Raw genomic sequence first — 22697 nt, 5'->3', positions numbered from 1 at the left:
GTCTGAGAGAAGATGCTTGCTTGCTACCTCTAAGCAGACTCTAGCAGACACAGTGTGAGTGACATACTATTAAGATAGGTCTTGGGCTTGGCTCCACCACTACTGTACTCTGTGCTGAATTCCAGTCCCCAGAAGTATCTCAGTATCAGGGAAAGATTGAGTGACTCCAATAGTCCCTAAAAGATGTCACGCAGTCCTTAGAGCATCTCTTTATACACTCTCATTCCAGGGGTAGATCCACAGAGACTGAATCTAGACTTATGGTAGTCAGGGTATGGAAGAGCAAGTGGATAGGGCCCTCAGATCTAAAATGTCCAAGGTTAATGGGTAATGCCAGAAATATCTTTCTGTATCACTTGTTTATAGCAGCCATTTGTGTTCTGACTCAGACATGATGTAATAGGCATCTTGAGATAGGTGCTGACTCTTTGTTATTATTACTGGTGGTAACGAAAGGATTTGCCACCCCCAAAGAACTGATGTGTCCATATTACTTTTTAAGTTTATAGCTCACAACAGCTATAACCTCAGAGATGTAGCATGCTAAGTCATCAATAGTGTTCCTTAAATTGGCTTAATATGCCCAAGTTAGGTATCTCCTTGCTTGTGCTCCCAGTGTCATGGAAATTCTTGGGCATGGCCATGCACAGATGCCTGGGGGTCTAGTGTGCTGTCTGGGGATCTGATAGGAAGAGTGGCTGGCAGAAAATATAAAGACACAAAGGTAAATTTGGAAACCAACTTGAGTGTCTTAGAGAAAGGGAGTTACTGTGAAAGAAACAACCAAAACAAACTTAGAGGACTTCGCAGTTGTGGCAAAGGCTAGACCTTGAAGAATTAAAACAGATACTCAAAAAGCACAGTTTAGGAAGGTTGACCTGGATTGCAGTCTTCTCGGCCCAGCCGTGAAGTACCCTGTCTGATGCAGTGTGCATGATTTCATGTGGACTTGGCATAGACTGAAGAATAATACAAAGTGGTCAAACAGTATAACACAGATATTAGGGCACATCTCTCCACTATACTAATAAATGTGGTTCATTTCACCTCACCATGGCCATTGACATAGAGGTCTTTTTGAGCATGGTCTTGACAACTTGGTTCTGTTCCCCGAGAAAGATGACTCAGTGACAGGCCTGAGAGGTATTCCTGTGGTCTGCCTCAGTCACTATCATTTTGGACTGTTGTCTTATCTGGTCTTCTTCCTGGACAAAAAAAGTTTTTTGCATGTTGACTCTGATTCTTGTCTTCTGGCACCGGGTTTCTGTGTATAATCGCATCAAATCATTACTAGTCACTTGAGAACTACCTTTTTATACTCAAACTCCTTGGCCTGCTTACAAAAGGCACCAGGTTTCTACTCAGACTGGATTACATTCTCTTCTAAATGAGCATCACTCATAACAATATATTTTGTATGTATCTCGAATGTCATTATGATTATAGACAATTATACTTGTCCCATTTGGTAGGCAAGAGAGTCGAGCAGGTAGTTTTCAAATCTTTATGTAAATTTTTCATCACAAAGAACCAGCCACTTTGTATATTTACACAGAGCTGTTTTCCCAAACAGAATGATCTTTGGCCGCATTTCAGTTTGGACACTGTTGTCCTGGCTATGTCTCCTTTGCTTGTGAATGCAGGAGTGCTGGCTCTCTGACCTACTATTGAAAAAACAACTAGAGATTGATATATTTTCAACTAACACAGCTCAAAAATGGAAGGTAAAGGTATTAGGCTTGGTAATGAGTGGGTAAGAAACTAGCTTGTTGAACTATTTCATCTCCTGAATCTTCTCAAGAAAAACAGTGGAGAAGATCATCACCCGAGATCAAATCAAGACCATAAACCAGGGATCCTGATTCCTGGGCAAGAGCTCCTACATTGCTATTCTATTTTGCTCTTCTTAAAGTCTTGATTTGGGTCTTAATATCAAAGTGAATTGCTTTAATTTTATTTCTGAAACCGCAAGCAGTAAACCTAATACTATAAACACCAAAGGTAGATGCTGTAGTTTGAGATTCCCAGTTAAAATGAATCCCATCTGAAGTCATTTTCCTCAGTGGTATCGGCACTTCTAAGTGTCCCAAACTCCTGTAAAATAGGCCCCATCATCCATGCTCATGCAATCTACCCCAATTTAACTCAGGGGGTCACAATAAATGGCATGAGAGTAAGAATGGTTGTAACTGGGGGAAGGGGGAGCTCAACAGGATAGGTAGGATGATAAGAAAGAGCAATGGGAGGAATCTAATAAAATACATTGTATACATGTAGGAAATAGTTGCAAAGAAAAGGTGAATTCCTCTTTAAAATTTCAAAGTCTCAGATACTCTCACATTCCCATTATTCCAGTGATGTGTTTTGAATTCGCTTCCCTCTTTTACTTTCCCTACTAACTTGCCATTTTTAGAAAGTTGCCAACATTTGAAGGTTGATTCCCATCTCCTTGAATTTAGCCCAGTATCCCTGTCTCCTTTGTCTTCCCAGGTCTGCTGTTTTCCCAGGATGGGGCTTGCTGGGGACTAATGGGTCTCATCTCAGCATGGCACCTGGGCCACCTCTTAGAGAAAACAATAACAGTCAATGAGAAAAACTGGATTAAGATGTGGAACTGACTGCGCTATTATTGACAGTGCTACTGAGAGACTTCCTGTTTTCACAGCCTTTCAAAATGACAGCCTTTGGGAAGGGCTTTTAGGGGGAGGAGACCATAACTTATAGTGTTCCTTCTAATCAGAAAGCAGTTCTACTACTAAAAATGTTGACTGTGATGCCATTGGTTATTTTCTCCATACATAAAGAAAAGAATAAATAAAACCAGGAGAAATGCTTTCACATGTGGTATATTTCTGGAAAATTCTTATTTCAAGCATATGGCCCACAAAATATTCCACAAGATTGCAGAGCCTGCAGAACGGAAGGATTTTTTGTTTGTTTGTTTGTTTTACCCACTGCTCTATCCTATAGCAATTCCTGGCACATAATGGATAATAAGTACAGTTTGAATGACTTCATGATTAAAGGATCTTTTTAAGGGATTCCATTTGAGAACCATCCCAAAGAGAGAGTATGTATACATTTGTATGAAATAAAATTTGAAATTAATTCCTTTTCTTCTAATCAGTGTGCATCTCTTTCTCTCTCTCTTTAACCTTTCTCCCATGGTCTTCGGTCACTTGCAATGACTGTCCACCCATTTGATCGGTGTACCTGTAACATCTTCATGGATCATCATTGAATACTGCACCTCTGGCTGGCTGGACACCCAGGTAAGACAGTGAGCTCCTTAAAGTCCTATCAGTGCAATCACTTGGAAAAAATTAACACATACGAGGGAACTTTGCCTAGAAATAAAAAAAAAAATGATACTCTGAAGAGATAATAGCTCCTGATTGAAGTAAATTTTAACCCAGCACTGATACAAATCAGTAAATCAATGGAAATATTTACATCATTTTGAGGATTTCCATTAAGATAGTATAATGGAAATTATGGTTTTTGAAACTACTGTATATTTTGCTTTGGAATTTACTGGAGCTAAAAAAAAAAGTAACACGTGGTCTTGTTTTCATTTTTTCTTATTGCTGTTTTTGTTAGGGGTTTTTGTTTGTATTTTTATCCAAAGTTGTATTTTCTTTTGTTCACCAGACCAACTGTGGTAAAAGGGCTCCTAAGCTGTCTTCATTGTATAAGGATTTTATGTCATGAGGCAGAATAGTATACTCTAAATTTCTTCCTTTTGTGACTGGAGTGGAAGAGAATACATTGGGCTTGAATATCAAGCTAATTTGTGGGAGGTATCTTGTTTAAAGATGGAGTGTCAGAACTCAACAGGCATATCATGTTGGTTTCTCATAACACTTGTTTCTCTGGCAGTCTTAACAACTGAGAAGCAGGTAAGTGAGGTCTAACCATACCCTGGACTCAGTATTTTTAAAAATTCATCTACTGTTTCCCAAGTGAGGATGAAGACAAGGCTCTGCTACTGGCTATGCTATTAAAAGATATTCTTAACTCACCCCAGAAACCTGCACTGATTTTTCATATAAAAATGAAACATTTTTTATATCAAAAGACATTTCTCCCATAAAAACTCACAGGCCCTTATAACATTTTTTTTTTTGTGCACAAAAAAGTGTAAAAATTGATAATGGCCCTTGTTATGGTCTAATTAAAATCAGGAAGCTCACTGAGTCTCAAAGTGCCCTAGTACAACTTCAGAGATGCTGTTCATATGAGAAGTTCACACATGCGAGATTGCTCAGTGCTCAAGAAGCTTGTGATTGAGCCTAAAGACTTGAGTTTAATCCCCTGAGCATACAACTTTTGCAAATTGTCCTCTGACCTCCATACACACACACACACACACACACACACACACACACACACACACACATAAATGCAAATGTAAAAAAAAACCTAAAAGAACTTTACACTGTAGAATTAATGTTTTGTGAATCCTAAGACTTGTTTTATGAGAAAGATCTAAGCAAGTTTTATAAATGAGTTATTATTTACTTACTTTGATGGACATCTGTTTGGGTGGCAGTCACTACAGAAAGGAATTATTTTTCACTGCGTGTGTGTGTGTGTGTGTGTGTGTGTGTGTGTGTGTGTGTGTGTGTCTTTCGTTCTGTCTGTTTGTGTCTGTGTATACATGCATGCTTTGAATTTTCATCTCATTTAAGAGTATATGAAAAGTCTAAAAGGTTTTTTTTTATCTCTTTTATCCGTGTTCATATATTTCCAATGATGTTAAAAATCTCTCCTCAGTACTTTCAATGAACTGTTTCCATTTCATCCATGCTACAGGGTTAGACTTGGTCTGGGTTTGGGTTTCTTGGTTTTTCTCCTTGCTTAGTTTGCCACTTCCCCTGGAGAAAGAGAATAAAGTTAGTGCAAGTGGTAGATCCATCATTTCATGCCAACAGCAATGCAGAGGATTGGTTATCAATGCTGCCATGCTCTTATCAGCCTCGTGATTTGGAATGTCCCTATTTGCTGGAGATGAGCTAATGGGGAACACAATGGGAAAGCTACCCATGAACTATTCCTTACTGTTTGGGAAACTGTAAAAATATGATATCCAAGCAAAATGGATATTTTTATTATTTTAATTATTCTCTTGGCAAGCTCTTGCTATCGATTGGTTTTACTGTTCCTTTAACAGGTGGAGGATTTTTCAGATTCTAGATGCAACTAGGTAAGTAACAATGTATTTTTAGTTTATCTGAGCCTGAGAAAGCTGGAAAATAAATACACTCTGCAATAGCCTGCCAGTTTAATTGCAATGCAAAATAGTTAATTTTTTTAAAATCATAGATACTTGGCTTATTTTAGTTTAAAGCAGCATGTAGTCTTGGGTGTAATGGCAGATCCCATTTGGAAGTGGGATGAAGATTTAGCTTGCTCCACCACTCCTGAGAGATAGCTGAAATTGGATAACATAGAAGAGTGTCTAGGTAAGAAGATCCCCACCATCAACCAAGTCTTTACAGTGCTTAGGCATGCCTGTGTCTTCCTAAGATAGACGTTGGCTTACAGAACAATTGAACCAACATTTCGTATGGGGTTACATGCCTACAGAACCATTGGACCAACGTGCCTATGGGGTTAAAAGGTAGAGTAACCCCATTAGCAGTAGGCCTTGGTCATATGAGCTCTGTTGGAGAAGAAGTCTAACCAAACACAAGAAAGTTATTTTCTGTGGGGAAGAAGGACCAATGAAAATGCTCCAGGAAAGTACCCACTGTTGCCATGGCTATATCATATTGTCACCAGTGCTGAAGAGGTTAATGAGAATGATAAGCCTTTTTTTCCCCCCCAATGGCATACTCTATTTGCTTGGCATTTTTTTCTAAAGTTGTGGTGTTCACCAGTTTTGTATTTGGCTTATTGTAGGTTTATTGGCTCTAGAAATATTTACCAGTGCCTCTGTTTTCTTTTCCTGCCTACCTATACCTCTCCCTGACTAAATAAATCAGAGTAGGAAAGTGATGAGCTTAGCATTCTTCCACTAGCACAGGCTCTTGAAAAAATAGATTAGATAGACCCTCTGTAAAATGACCAGTTTATTTTCATGAGTTTGGCTTCCATATTCATCTTAGTATCCTGTGGACCTATCTGACGACTGAGAAGAAGAAAGTCATCCTTTGACGCTGTAGTCAGTTTTTAATTCATTGAGATAAAAGGTGTAGACAGACATCAATACTTCATCAAACATTAGTATGGGAGAGTATTTCAAAGATCACAGATTGGATATGTGTCCTCATGGCAAGAATATTACGTCACTACTGCCTAGAGCAGTGACTTTGAGCAGATCCCATTTCCACTATGAGCTTTCATTTACTCATGTGAATAAAATTTTGTGGATTATTATTAGGAGAATAGTCGATAAGATAGGGATTATTTTCCTTGTAATTACTTTTATAGGAGAAGTGTTGATGGTTTTTATTCTTTTTCTGCTTTGAAAGTCACATGGTAGCACCATTCTGCCATACTCTTATTTTTATCATGGTGCTGCTGAGCTGAAGCAGAAGTCGTCAGAGCAACCTTACACACAGTCTTAGTGAGAAAGAAAAGAGAAGTGCAGGTGGTGAGATGGGAAAGAAACAGCTCTGGTAAATATTGATGGGGCCATTTTTGAATTCTGGTGGACTGAATGAATGATGTATGAAAACTGTTTGCAGGGCTAGCATATTTTTCAGTCACTGGTAAAATAATAAAGCAACAATTCATTTGGTAATCCTCATTGTATATTCAGTTTCATAAATGTACAAGATTATGATTATCTCTGCCTCATAATTAACAATTTGCCTAAGTACTTGCTATTATTTGGCTGTCTGAATGGATTTTTGTAATCCAGAGGAAGAAGGGAACAATCAGTGCGAGCCACCCCAAATGCCTAGTATTATTGCTCCAAACATGCACAATTAGCAGTGATACTAATTGCTTTAGACCAGAACCTCATTTGGTTTTCTATAGACAGAGAAACATTAATTGCTAGAGTTGTTGTCACTCATTCATTCACACTCTGTCTCTCCTTCTTCCTGATAACCAATTGGATCTTCTAAGATCTTTGTTGGGTCACAGGTAAAGTAGTTAGTTGGATTTCCAGTGTATCCTTTTGTATGGAGTTCCCAAGCTTCTGATTGAGTTATCTCTCAGTGTTTTGACCAGCCCTGGCTTTATTTTTCTACTGTTTTAAAGAATAAAAGGATGCTGACATGGCAACCAGTTCTGCTGCTGCACTTCATTCTACGCCCAATCTCCCATCTTGAACATTATTGCCACTGCATCTGCATGCAAGAGTTGTCAAAATTTAAGGCCAGGACAGGCCTTTTAAGAGCATGCTGCCAAATTTCTCTCAGTTACCTGATGCCTTTGAATCTTAAAAACTTTAACTAAAAATTATTACTAATTTGAATCTTAAAAACAACCACCTAATCAATGATGCCACATTTTAAAAACAATTCAAACCATTGGGAACTATTGTAGCAAGTACATTTGAATGATAACAGGTTGTTTTTACAGTCGAGTTGCTTTTTTTTTAAAGAACACAAAATATAATTAGTTGAATTATTTGAATATGTTCTCTCTAAATATAGCCTAAAAGTTGATGGCGTATGTGTAAAAGGAGATACTCAATGCAAAGAGCCTGATAAATACTAAGAGGTACTTCATCAGTTTCAGCTCCCTTCTCCCCAAGCATAGCTATCTAGCTAGCATAAGTGTGGAGGTGTTAACTTCAGTGGCTGACAGTAGGGTCTTTCAGTTTCAAAGAGAACTCGGGTACCATCCTAGCACTACCATGGCTAACTGTGTGATCTTGGGTAATTTATTTAACCTTTGCTGGCTCTGGTTTTCTCTAATGCAAAATGTAGTGACTTTTTAGAGCTATGATGAGGAAAAAGTTAAGCTATGCACAGAAATACTATACATTGATTCCCGACACACGGGAAAGAGTCAATATGCAAGAGTGCTTATTAACGTCATTGTCTGTGATACCCAGTACCAATCTTAATTTTTACTAATGCTTAATCTTCTGGTGCTTTGGGATCTTCACCTGTATCTTGCATGCATCCATGTTTGGCTGGTCTTGCACACTGTCCACAGAACCACACCAGGAAGACTGCTTTTCCCAAAAGTTATCTACGACCACCATTTGTCAGAATTTGAAGGCTGCTTCTTAGCTTCATTCAGGTAGACATCTGGAGATGCCTGCACCGGAACATTTCTTCTTTTCCTGAAAAGTGATCACCATTTATCTTGATGTGTTTGTAATATTCATTAAATTTGCTTTGTTGGGATTTCTGGTACACACACACACACACACACACACACACACACACACACACACACGGTACACTAGTGCATGTATATAACCATTCACTGTACACATACATTTGCTCCCTCCTCACCTCTTTAAATGTTGCAACTCCTGAGTTCCTGTCATTGATCTGCGTCTTCTCTCTTGCTATGTTGACTCCCTGGGTAATTTCATCTCTTTACATAGTTTCACCTTTAACCCCTACACTAATGATTCCCAAACTAACATCACCAATCCTTAATTCACTCCGGAGCTCTGGGCTAACTCCAATTTCCAAATGCCTGCTGAGAATCTCCAGGGCAGGATACCCTAGGAGGCTGAAAGTGTAGTCTGGCTATTGTCATCCCCTTAGGAAAGCAGATGGAGGTTTCAGAAGTATTAAGAATTGACAAAAAGGAGCAAGGGTGAGATATTAGCCTAAGCAGAAGTAAAGGAGGTTTAAGTTAGCAAATCGACACAAACCGGGCTTTCAGGGGAAGCATGATGGATAAATAAGATTTTTATGAACTGGAGATGCCAACTGAGTCCTTAAAAGTTATATGCTTTTTAGGGAAAAGGGAACAGCTTTTCTGATATAAATTGAATTCATTTTTAAGGTGCTGAATGATTGGCATGTTTGGATGGAATGTTAATTAAAATCATCTTTCTTGGGAAACAAATGGTTATTGTTTCAGTGTTTGGCTATTAAAATGCACATGTCAAAGGGAAGAATGAGCATATGGGAATTTTGAGAGTACTTGTGTGCATAGACATACGCATAGGCTGGGTCAGGGGTGTCGGAGATGTTATTTGTGAAACTAATTTTTGTGAGGCAAGGTCCTAAACTATAGCCCAGGCTGGCCTGGAATACTCACTTTTGTAGCCCCAAGCCCATCTAGAACTTACAGCAATCACTGTGGCTCAGTCTTAGGAGTTCTGGGATTGTAAGCATTAACTACCATGGCAAGCTGCAAGAGGTATAAAGTTTTTTTTCATTCATTTTTTTAAGAGTTATAAGGATTTTTCTCATTCATTCTGTAAACATTTATGGAAAAAATGCCAGGATTTCTGTGAAGGAATGAGACTGTGAATGCCATACCTATAAAGTCTCTGTCCTTAGATGCCTGATACATTTTCCTTTAGTTATTTGCAGATACACTGAGACTGTAACTTTGCTGATGATCTTAATGACCAGAGAAACTTAAGGGAAATAAGACAGATCCAAAGTGGAGAAAAGATGTACATAAATTCGAATTACAAATTGATTACTTCCTTTAAATTTAGTAACTATTGACTTGCTTTGGGGTTTTACATTCCAAGTGGGCTCATCAGTGTTTCAGGCCAGATGAATGATTGTGTCTAACCCAAAAATTTAATTAGAGCAAGGGGATAGACAAATCTTGGTTAATGTATGTGCTGTCGTTAGGAGACCTGGCCGTAAACAAACTCCTCCCATGGAAAGTATGGTCTCAGCACTGCTATCATTAGTACAGAGTAGTATCTCTTTTTCGGGAGGGTGCCTCTACTCTGCAGTCCCAAGGTACTTCCTGTCTTCTGCAGTACATGAAGGCCAGCTTTGGTTCCAAATAGGTAGAGATCCTTGCCCTCACAGTTGTACATCATGTTTCCTTTTAGAGCTCTGCATGGCTATGAGTTTGCAGGTCTCACTTCCATGTGCTCTTGTCCTAGCTCTCTATGTCTATGTTCACTTTGTGGCCCTTTTCAGATGCCAAGATCCGATCTCTTGTTGAAACGTTACAGCTTGGGGATGTTCTGGATATCCCACAGCTTCTGCCTGTAGCGCATTCCACTGTACTCTTCAGATATTACACGCCGTAGAAACTCTCATAGTAACACTACGTATAAATTTCTCCTGTTCTTATTTCCTTTGCCTTGAATGAATTGCAAACATGGATGAATTAGAGACAGTATCTTATTCTCATTGGATGTCAGAACAGTAAAAACTAATTCCTGAATTTAGCTTTTAATATCTTTTTCTCACAAATATAATCAGCCCAGTCTAACTTTTTATATCTTTCTTAGATTTGTTCATTCAATGTATACGTATTGCGCACTTCACGTGGTCTGAGATAGGCGAGCCCACTCCTTGTCCTTACATTCCTTACAGAATATTTGTATACATGGAAGCAGGCGCTAGAGGCAATTAAAGCTGAAGTATATGAATATGCTAGTTCTGGAGAGTGGCCAATGCCATGGAGGAAATCGAAATTGGATAGAGAATGATCAGATGAGTGGGGAGTGGTCAGGGAGATGAAATTTGCTCCTTGCTTTTGTGGACTTTACACTTCGGACCCTTTCATTCCCTCTGCCTCATGCTTTCCTGGCTTTAGCACCAATTCTCATTTCCCGCTTCTGCCCATTCTTTCATTAGCAGCATAGCCCTCAAATACAGCCCAGCGTAGTCCCTGGTCACACTTCTGCTCCACACTTTTCTTGTCCTTTTCATCATTAGAATTTGGCCATATCCCTCCTTTGCTTATTACAGAATGTGAATGATCCTTCTAGTCTCTTAGGGATACTTCTTTTTATCACTTGGAGTATTTTTGCTACTCAAGGCATACTTGCCTGTTAGAAGAAAGACAGAAGCATTAAAGGTTACAAAGCATTTCACTTCGCCTCTTTGTCGTTGTTATGTAGCCCAGGCTGCTTTCTCTACCTTAAGGATTCTCCTCCTTTCAGCTCCCAAGGAGCTGAAATTGCAAGCACATGCTGCCATGCCTAGCCTTGCCTTTGCCTGTTTCTGGACTGGGAAGAGCCCCAGGTGGGAACTGGAAAACTGGAGCTGCGATTTTAACTATCACAACTTTAGGCCTGCTGCTTCTTCCCTCCCAGCTCATTTCTTCATGAATAAAACCAATGTTCAAAGCACATGACCCCAGAGTGTCTTTATAGCTCGGAATGGTACAATTAGTTGTTTTCAGAGATATGGACCAAAATCTCCTTCCAACATTCAGTTTAATTTTGTAAAGTGGCTATGTAGGGACCAATTTCCCAGTGTATCAGAACTGCTTAGATTAAACATACATTTTCTGGCAAAAGCCAGCTTTACAGTACTTGTAATGTCACAGGAAGTTAAAACACTGCTTCTGGTTCAGAGCCACAAATATAATTGTCAACTTCTTTAATGTGAGTACATGAAATCCAGTATCTTTCCAGTTTGCCCATGGGGAATCTTCAAAAAGAACCAAACAGCAGGGAAATAAGGGACTGAATTAGAAGTGGAGTCCCACATTGGTATTGCAGGCCAGTGATTCAGGTGTCAAAAAGGCATGTATTCTTGTAGTGATCTTTGTGTCACATCCCTGGGCACTCAATCCAAGTTCTGTTAGGTCCTGAGCTGAGAGTTAGAAAGCTTGCTTTCTCTGACTTCCCTGAAGCCTTAGGATAATAACTTATCTACGTACATGCAATTCATTAGATGCTGGAAAGGCGCCCAGTTCAAGTGAATCCTGTCTTGTACTTTGACATATAGTCAACTATAGCTGCTTGTTGTGCTTGCTCGTTTGATTGCCTTTGGTGTTTGTATACAACTGTGTGTGTGTGTGTGTGTGTGTGTGTGTGTGTGTGTGTGCGCGCGCGCGCGCGCACACGCGCGTGCACATAGCACAGGAGATATTGTGTGTATGTAAAATGGAGAAGACGAACTCACAAGTTAGAAATTACTAGGTAATTTTTGTTCTGTTTCTGACTTTGAAGTATTTCCTATTTTATAAGTTATTCTTCTCTGTAATCTTAAAATTGTACCTACACCCCCCCCCAAAAGGTAGCACCATGGGCTTCCTGTTTCATCTCTTCCATTGGCTCACTGTTGTTTTCTAGGCAGCTCAGCCTTGCATCATCACCTAGGCACTGACATTGTTAGAGGACTGATTTCTTCAAGGCTTGTGTGGTTTGAAAACCTTTTTGACTTTCCTAGTTCAAGTAATATGGACACTAAATTCCATTCATAAAAGGCACTTCACGGCACTTCGTTCTTTCTTCTTGGGATTTCTATAATTTCCAACTTGATATCTGTTGCCCATAGGGCACAGTTTACCTTCTCTTTTCTGGAAGCTCTTGTTCATTTGTCAGGAGACCTAAAAGAAGATTGTTCTGTGTACAGCTGTGGAATGTCACTCATACTAAATTGGCATAGAGGTATCTTTAAATAGCATTTACTGATTGTTTTTATATTAAAACATAAAGGCACACAAATCTTTCTCACGTGTTTTCATATGACTTGATTTGACAATGTTATAGATGATGTACAGAAAGGAATAAAAAATATAGGAGAGAAATGAACATTGTAGATTTCTCTAGGTAGGAACCATTTTCTGACTCGAAATACCTTTTAAACAGTACCCTGCTTTTATATGTGTGCAGGAAAATGTGGTCCCTGTGATGTCCTTTTGATTTGATAACCTCTTGGAAATAATGGGAATTAGTTTCTGGTTACATAAATGTAGAAGGCTTGAGAAATTCACAAAGGATGAAATAAACAGTCTCAAAAATAATTAGGTATAATTGTAAAGATGCTTGGATCTTATAAGAAAGTGAAATAGAATTAGAGGGTTTGGGTAGTTTAAGTTTCAGCGAAAAACCACAGGATGTGTTACTGAAGAGCCATGTAATTTAGTACTCCCCACTCATGGAATGTCATGCAAAGCCATGCACCAGGAGACTTAAGCCTCATTTACTACTTTCTATATGAGCAGCTTCAGTGTCTCCTTTACAGTGCTCATAAAGTATTTGGAAGTAAAATAATACTCCTGGAGCTGATTTTTAAATTCAGCCTATGTAAACTCTGGTTTACTTTGAATACCCAAGAATTGTATTTGTAATTGGAGTGCACAATGAAAGCTGGATGACTCTGGGATGGTCCTGCTTTTCAGCTTTGAGAAACAGATGACAGCTTTCAATAGATGTGGGGAAACCGAGTAGGGCTCCACAACTTGGTGATTACCCAATACTGTGGCTGAGGATTATATATTTTTAATGCCATATACACTAGACAAACTAGTGACATGCACCTCTATATTTTTTAAAGTTTATTTTTATATTCTCTCTCTCTCTCTCTCTCTCTCTCTCTCTCTTCTCTCTCTCTCTCTCTCTCTCTCTCTCTCTCTCTCTCTCTCTCTCTCTCTCTGCATGCTATGTGTGTACAGTTACCTGCATTAGCCAGAAGGGGGCATTGGAGTCTCTGGAGCTGGAGTTATGAGTAGCTATGAGCCACATGGCTTGGGTGCTGGAAATTGAACTCCCACCACCTGAAAGTGCAGGAAGTGCTCTTAACTATTGATCCATCTCTCTCTCCAATCTCTATTTCCATCTTTTTTAAATGTCGTAAAATGACTCAAGTAGTACCGTCCCTTGGTAATATTGTAGATGTCCACAACTGTCAACAGCACTGTCTCCATTCCTCTCCTTCTTTCTGCTTCTAGTCAACCCTTGTTCTTATTGACAACATACTTTAACTGTTACGTTGATATGTAAAGTCAACATAGAGATGTTTAAACCATGTGATAGCTGTTAACATGTAAAATTTTATTTGACAGCTCAGAATTGAGTCCTTTTTCCTTTATTAGTATAATGAAGTAAATTTTCATTTATGCTGTTTTGTATCGAGTAAATCTGTAGAATGTTAATATAGTACTTCAAAGAAGTTTAACAAGATAAGGAAAATATCGTTATAAGCAAGGATAAGGTGAATGGTAGAAGAACTCCAAGTTCATTGAGTTCTCTTTCATGGCTAATGTAAATGGTCTCTACCACTTTCTTTTAGTGACTCCGTTTATTCTAGAACTATCCTCAGTAAAGTACAGTTAGTAAAATTGATATTAGAAAATGAGAAGAAGGCAATGATAGAAATTTAATTATATCTTAGTATGATTTTATTTCCCTGATTTTGGAAGTCATGACATGAGCAGCTACTTCCTTTACTAAGAACTCTACAAGTCGCTGCGGGAACAGAGGTCAATTACAGAGAGCTAACGCCATCCTTTAACTTAGAGTTGACCTTGGAAGAAAAGACCAATGTTGTAGGAGACACTAATATGTGTCTGCTAATAGAAAGGTACATCCCTCTTGCCTCAGAAGATCTGCATTAATTTGAGGTTGGGTCAGAAGTTACCAGAGAACTGAAATGATTTGCTGCAGTTGGCATGAGAACTGTTACGCTCATTTTCTTTACTTCGCATTTAGATTGTTTTGCAGTTTTGGAACAATTTACATACATACATGGATGCATACATATGCCACTTTTTAAAGGCTTTGAGAAAAATTATCTAGCTTCAAGGTATATAGCTGTTACAGGATGTGGGATTGGAATGCTGCGCCTGACTAGGCCAGAATTGTTCTCGTTTGACCAACTGTTTTGAGGAGCTAGCCTTAATTTCTTCTCTTTTCCTCCTTTCTTTTTCTGTTTGAAGCATCAGCTCTATTGCTGAGTCAATAGAAAAGATTCATTGTCTGTTAGCCATAAGATTCTTAATAGGCTCTGAACAGAAAATTTAGGTAGCCTTGTCTTCTGGGAGCTTATAGTCTAAATCCAACAGCACATTGAAAAGGATATGTATCACAACTGATACTCTCATTTTCCTTCTCACATAAATGCAAAGAAAGCAGGAAGTAGTGAGTCATATTCTACAGGAATGACACAATCTTCCACAGAGTGTCCTCTCTTTTCACCAAAAGTTCTCCTAGTTGACTATAACATGCACTAGATTATAGTGCTGCTTTAGGAAATAAGGTTGAGAAAGTAAGCAATGTCCTTTGCCCTTTCTTCCTCTCTTTCATACTGTCAACAAGTTACATTGGAAGTTATGGATTAAATTAAAATTGGATTCATGATTTGCCATGGGGAAATATGTGCAGGATTTCAAATACTCTAAGGTTGGGGTTAACCAGAGAGTAGAAGAGGTATCATAAAAATTAAATTAAGAAACTATGCCCGAAATATTTTCTAATAATCCCAGAGGAGAAAGTAACATCTGTGGAGTAATAAAGATGCTTATTGTGACATTTTTAGTAAAAAGAGATTGTATCAAAACATGACCAAGGCCTGAAGCTTAGGCAATGCCGTAAAATAACGAGGCTCTACTAAGTTTCCTATTATATGGGTATGATCACTGTGAGCAACCTACTGTGCCTGGCGAATAGGTGTGTGCTTGAGAAGGTGTGTGGAAATGCAGATAAAGAGAGATAAACAAAATACCAAGAGGCTGGAGCTAGGCATAAACAAAGACCAATAATTGAAAACTAAGCCAATCTTGATTATAGTCCAACTCTTGTCCTTAAATTCAGAGAAACATTTGTCAGATCATTTGTCTCCAAGGCTCAGTTTATCCATCTATAAACTGAGGGGATATGCTAGAAAAGGACAAGAGAATTTACAGATCCCTTAGTACTTTTTGTGAGTGCTACATAAAGGATTAATAGGGAGATAATATACACAGAGTCAAGAAGGAGTAATCGGGAGAAAATATGCACAGGCAGCTTTGCAATCAGACAGAAGCTGTGTATGTGTATAGGCTAGTTTGACAGAAAATAATAGGACAAGACTAAAAAATATTGCACCAGTAGATCTTAAAGTGCTCCAGATAGATCCACAAAACTAGCCCATCACCTTTGGTATTGCCATGGTGAATTGAGTAATTGACTGCTTTATGTTGTCAGGTACCCACCATAGTGCTAGGGGATGGTGGTAAGGCCTTCTAGGTGGCCTGGATGCCACTCCTTTCTTCATTGGCTCAGAAGTATGGGTGACTGAAGATCTACAAATTAGCTTTGATACTCAGGTGGGAGAAGGAAGAAGTCATTTGTCAAGCTTTGTATATAAGATCATTATACTGGATTCTGCCCTCTAGTAGGACCCCTCCTCCCCACTTTCAAGAGGAAAATAAAGGCCTTCTGTTTGAACACTTGAGAGTGTAGGAAAGCTGATGACTCCAAAGTTTATTCTCATGCACTTTCTGTCTGGATACCTGCCTTTAAAGTTCTATGGATAATTTAAAGCAGAATGTGTTTCCTGGCTTTCATAGTTACTTTAGCACTTTTAAACTTGTGTGGATCTCATTTACAGAGTCATAGAACTGCTGACAATAATTAGTGCAAGCTGATATTCCAGCCAGAGAATCACTTCAGTAAGAAGCTAACGATGTACTCAGTGAGTGAAGCAAAATGATAAGGCTTTTCCGATCAGGTTTTAGGATCTGGTTTATTTTGCCTTAATTTGGCCTTGCAAGAAATAAAATAATCTTTTTTTGTTTTGATTACTACAATTTGTCATATCTCACCCAAAACAATGCACCAAGGATACCCCAACAGTTTAATCAGAGGACATATGAACTGATAGTAAGTAGGTCTGTCTCTACCAGAAGTGGTTAGGCACTGGTCTCTCTGTGTCTGTGAGGTATACCATTATGAATATGTCCAGATTTTCACATTTCAATACTAACAAGTAAGGAAGAGCATATAAAGAATAATTCTACTGAAAATAACCTCTTCCAGTGAAAGATATGTCATTAGTGTAACAGAATCTGCATTATGTCCATTACTATAATACCTCCTTATATGGAACCCCTGCTTTTGAAGACCAAAGGTTCTAAGAACAAATGCCAAGATAGCATGGTATGGAAAGAGGAGAAGGAAAAGCTTGTTTGAGACACATCCAGCCTGCTTCTCAATATTTGAGGATGGTTGCAGCCAAGGGGTAATAGAGGATGCTGAAACTTTTGTGTTCATGTACATCTCCAGGCTCTCCTCTCCTTTGAGCTCTCTAGACTGCTATTAACCAACATCATATTCCTCAATTCCACTGGCAAGTTCCCTTGGTATCTCAGACTTATTAGAACTAGGATGTCTTAAGGTATTTCCTACCTTAGTAAATGATGATTCTGACTTTCCCATTGTTCAAGTGGAAATAGTCCCATTCATGTTAGTTTTTGTCTCTTAGGCCACATGGCCATGCCATTAGCACATCCAGTCTACTCTGCCTTTCATTATGTATTAGGAGTCTGACTGCCCCTTATCAACACTATGTGCTTGAATTTCTTACATGGATTTTTATCAATCTACTAGCCAGTCTTTCAGATCTACAATTGACCTCCTACAGTCTTATTTGTTATTGTTTTGTGACCAAGTCTTGCTATGCAATCCACTCTGGCTTAGGACTTGTGGCAGTCCCCTGCATCAGCCTGCCAGATACTGGGATTACAAATGTGAGCCACACCCTCCTCCAACTCTTCCATCTGCTTAGTCACACCTCCATGCTGATCTCTCTCAACTGTCAGTTCATTGCATGTCATGCCTTTGGCCTGCATCCCAATGGCTCCTTACCTCATTTGGACTGCAACACTACAAGAGCCTGCATAGTCTGCCCCTTGTTCCTGCCCCCCTCTGACTTCTTATTTTGTCACTCAGCCATGCCCATGTCTCTCTAATAATGCTGGTCTCCTCACTTTTCCTCTTTTTATGCAGTATTTTCATCAATTCTCTTATAATTTCATGCAATCTATTTTCAACATTCACCCTCCAAACTCCTCCCATAACCACCCATATCCTACCCTCTCTACTAATCCAACCCCACTCCATCAAGTCCAATGTGTTAGCCAACTACTCCTGGCTGTGGGCTTCCCCTGAAGATTACAAATGTGAGCCAGCCCAGCCCTGCAGTCTTTCATCTACCTAGTCACCCCAGTGACAACCCCATGATAATATACTAGGTATCACACCATTGCAGAAAATTGTCTCTTCCTCTCCCAACAGCAATCAAACCCAAATAATTCCTCAGCTAGGGGTGGGGCTTCATGCTTGGATTTGGTCTGGCTTGAACTTGTGCAAGTCTTGTGTGTTCTGTCACAATGCCTGTGAGTTCATATGTGTATCTTCCATTTTGTGTCTGGAGAAACTGTTCTCTTGTAGTCATCTACTACCTCTGGCTCTTTCAATATTTCCTCCTCTTCTACATAGGTCCCTGAGCCTTCAGGGTATGTGATAGATATTCCATTAAGGCTGAGCACCCCCATGTCTCTTATTCACCACATGCTGACAGTTATGAGTCTCTGTTAACTTCTGCAACATCAGGAACTTGTACTTCATCCTTTCTCTTCCTAAAAAACTCTTGGCCAGCGTATCCAATGTATTCCTTAATGTCCCATTCGGCTCATAACCAACGACACCACCTTTTAAAATGAAATTTCCTGGCCCTGGATAGTAGGAGGTCACTGATGACCTTTAAGAGAGAAGTTGCAGTCAGTTGGCAGAAGCGGGTCCAGGTTGTTTTCCTAATTGTCTAGATCCCTTACTAGTCTGTGCTTCATGAGTCTGCTATTGATGCCTCATTGACCTTGTGTCATCCCTCCCTGTGCCAGGCACTCAGTAGACAGTGTTTAAATAATGAGGACAAGTATCTTGTTTGTAGACATTTGGTTATATACAAATACATTGTGATTGATGTCTCAGTGTTTTTACAGGGATCTTTGATTTCTTTCGTTCTTGAGTACTGGTTTATGTCACAGTATTAAATAAGCAGTTTGGAGGTTTATACTATGTCCAAGTTAGAAGGCAAGGCTGAATGAAACCATCCTCATCCTCTTAGGGAGATAGAAAACTTCAGAGTGTCTGCTGGTCTATTAAGTGCCCCACTTTTAAAATTCCCCTTTTAGACACTGGAAGTGTCATTTAAATGTACAAAATATCTGAGATATCAAGCAAACTCTTAATGACTAGCTATTTACTAGGTGATTCAGACAGTTAACAACCACTAGTGAAAAGCACAAATACTATGAAGTCTCCAATAATGTCCCAGAGTTTCCCCTTTACTTCATCTTCTCTCTTATTTGAAAGCATATGCAGGCATAGCAGTCTCATTTGCTCTTCCTCCTGTTCGCCTCTGCCCTCTGCACTCTTACCCTAGCCACCAGCTACAGAAGAGGTTGGCCTTCTTTGTATCTATTTATTCAAGAACCTACTGACCTCAGTGGTAAATTCTGCTTTCTTTTGCTGTCCAAGAATTGTGTAAAGGTCCCTTCTGCAATGGAGGCCCCTAAGCCAATTTCTGGGAAATCTTGGCAGGATTCTGCACCCATACCCAACATGGTTCTTAAAGCAGCTCTGCCTGCAACTGTCCAGTAATATATTTTAAGCTCTCCATTTCCCGAAACAGGACTGTAATATGTATCCTGTTACACTGGTTACAATCTGAAGATGCTGTCCCACCTGCCCCATTTATCATGTGAGATCTTTGCTTGAGTAGAAGGAAACATAGTATCATTAGTGTGACTACTGAGAATAGGTAGCTACACTATGAGGAATAAACAAAGTCATTTCTATCCTACAAAACGAGGAGTTTTTTTTTTTCTGTGCTATGTATTTTATGTAAGTATATACTTAACTAATATGCCAATCAGGCTCAGTCTTGCCAAGTATTGATTAAGCTGGGCATCATGGGAGAGGAGCATATGTGAAGGTGAAACATGATCCACAGACCTTCCCAAAAGCCCACAGTTGCTAGGATATGAAATAGAGAGATAAAAGTGCAGATGTGTAGTATGCTTTTAATGTGATATAATCCAGTCTGAACAAAACGGAGTCAATTAGAAGGGACTTATGTTGCCCGGGCCTGTAAAGAAGACTAGCAACAGAAAAGGCAACTGCAAGTTTTCAAAGAAAAGTGAGAGTTTGCCCTGACAAGATGGGGAAGTGTGGTCTGCTTAGAGGAAGCAGCTTTGTCAGTTTCCAGAGGCAAGAACAAGTATGGAAGATCTCAGAGAGCTGCTGGTATGGTACTTAGAAAATATGTAAATCTGAGCTCCAACGTGGATTGCCTAAGAAGGCATGAAGAGATGTAGACCTGATTTGGAAGGCAATAATGAGCTATCTAATATGATGAAACAAAGATAAGTATCTCAGTTTGTTGTCAAAGAGAGAATATAATACTGGCTCGGTTAGTGATCACAGAAGGGGAAAGGTGTCTCCTTTGGTACTTATGCCCTATTCTGCCTAGAACCAACCACACTGCCCATACAAAGGAAAGAGACCTTAGTGAGAATGAGTAGACAGTGCTATTCCCCAGAGGTAGATGAACTGAAATCCCATCACTCCTTCTGATGGCTGCTTCACTGAGTAAGGGGGGTGACGAGTGTGTGTGTTGGGGGTGTGTGGTAAAAGCTCCTTGTTTCTAAGCAAAAGCCCTCAGTAGGAGACTGTTTATAATCATGCCTAAAATTATTTCATTATTGGAACCTGTGTTTGATCTGTGATTAGGAACTGGATGAAGGAATCAAGCAATCAACCACTGAAATTGTAACCATAAATTGTTCTATAAACAACTGGCTTCCCCTGTCTCCCCCACCCCAAGCAACGAACTTGAAAACAGATGCTTTTCCTGGTGTTCTTTTCCCTCATGGGTTTCAGCTAGTACTTTTGAGCCTTGCACAAGCCAGAGAGCAATGTCTGCCAGCTGCAGTGTCTCCGTTTCCCTCACATCTGGATTATGCGTGTTCTACCTTGTTAGACTGAGACAAGACATCTAGGGAGTATGAAATCATTAAGAATGTGCAACTTATTAAGATGTGTCCAGTGAAGGTGAAGAGGTTTGCTTTAACTAGAGTTGATAATGGAGAATAAAGAGAAAATCCTCAGGAAATGTTTGCCTTTTGAATATATTTTTCCACATAGCTTTTGTCCCACAGGGTTTTACTAACTAGTCCAAAGGCAATCAAATGCTACTGTCCATGGAGATATGTATTTCCCCAAGACAACTATATGGCTTGTTGACTTTTTCTTATGTGGAACAGCAATGTTCCCTTTGACATATCCAGTAAACAATCACCCATTCTAAGTTAGGTCTAAATTTCGTGTTGCAGTCATATTGCGACCACAACCCATCTTGCTCCCATTATGTTTGAAGACAACCAGGTGAGAGGAGCTTGAGGTATTTCCTCATCAACTGTTTCTTTGATGTCAGGAAGTAGCACCAGCGACTTCTCAAAAAGTTTCATTATCTTCTTTTGTTATGATGGACAGCTCAAAACATATGGAAATTATAACATGGAAGGATCCTATAGGATCTGCCAAAACCCTTCCATTTTACACAAGGCCAAGGCTCACACAAATTCATTTCTTCCCCTTTCTTCTCAGCTAGTCATGAACAGAGGCAGAGGTCGAGTCACATTTGCAACCCAGGTGTTTTGTCCCAACAGCTTGTCACCTCCCCCTTTGGAGTAACTCCAATAAGCTAATAATGACACTATCATGTTCATAAGTACACCTTCTTGCCAGTTAACAGAGCCCCACCATTAACTACCTAACATGTGTGCAGATGCCCCTTTAAGAGTTGGTGTAGTTGTTTTCATCATAGTGTGGTTCAGGGGAACTAACTCAAGTCTTCATGTACACTAGAGAAGTGTTCTGTCTCTGAGCTACATCCAGATACTGAAGATGAACCCCAGGGCCTCACAGTCACATGCACCATCACTGAGTTACAGCCCCAGCCCCAATGCACGGGTCTTGTTTGCTTTTGTTATATTCTATGAGCTAAGAAAATACGATTTCTGTATTTTCAAATGAGTAAATAAAAAATGCAGAACACTATTTTCTGACACTTGAACATTATATGGCATGCAAATTTGAGTGTCTGTAAATAAAGTTCTGTTGGAGCACAGCCATGCATTCATTTACATGGTGTCTGTGGGTGCTTTTGTGCTACAGCAATGGAGTCCTCAAATGTCCTGAAACAGCTTCCTGATCTCAAAGATTTCTCTTGCTTTTTCCGGAGCCTAGCTCTTAGCTACAGGGATATTGAGACACACTGACACTCTGGGTCAGTGTGACTTGTTTCAGCAGCTTGCTCTTTTTAACCACCATTCTTTTGCAGTCAAGTTAGAAACACACAATCCTAGCTTACAGTCTCATTATAAATTATATTCCATAAAATTATATGTCAAATGTTTAAGTGTTCTAAAATGTAATATTAACTTTACCAGTATTTCTCAGTGAGATTAAGGGGAAATTTTGGTATTTGCCCTTTATAACAATCTGCTTTGTATAACTAAAAGCAAGCAATTTGGGGTCTGAAGGCTGATGGAGGGTGTATTTTGAGTCGATTAGCTGTAGTTAAAGCTGAATGGTTAAATCAGCAATTTGACTTAAAAATGAGTTGTAGATTCTATTTTCTTAAATGCTTCTATCCCGACAGCTTTGATATTGAGTTGGTTGTGGGGCAGGCTATTATATGTACCAATTTTGAGCTAATTATTCATTTTGTTGTCTCTCACCATAATACCCTTTCAAAGCTGGGTTTCCCAAGGGCATTTTTGAATAATGAAATCGAGGCAGGAATTTACATGCTCATCTAAAACATCTCTCCGGACCTACACACTTACTT

At 39.3% G+C, this 22697-nt stretch overlaps 1 protein-coding gene across 3 annotated transcripts in view; it reads left to right on the top strand.

The window, feature by feature from the left end:
* Positions 1-22697, top strand: part of Hs6st2 (heparan sulfate 6-O-sulfotransferase 2) — a 276238-nt gene that overhangs the window by 193588 nt on the left and 59953 nt on the right. The window contains exon 3 of one of the 3 annotated variants that reach the window (XM_028887084.2): positions 5174-5206. The exons of the other annotated variants lie outside the window; for them this stretch is intronic. Coding sequence (XP_028742917.1) covers positions 5174-5206 — 33 coding nt within the window. The remainder of the gene's footprint in view (positions 1-5173; positions 5207-22697) is intronic. 3 annotated transcript variants of the gene reach the window in all.

Source organism: Peromyscus leucopus, chromosome X, assembly GCF_004664715.2.
Source record: "Peromyscus leucopus breed LL Stock chromosome X, UCI_PerLeu_2.1, whole genome shotgun sequence".
Classification (NCBI taxonomy): domain Eukaryota; kingdom Metazoa; phylum Chordata; class Mammalia; order Rodentia; family Cricetidae; genus Peromyscus; species Peromyscus leucopus.
The sequence above is the reverse complement of the archived record's forward strand: the minus strand, read 5'-3'. Positions and strand labels throughout refer to the sequence as shown.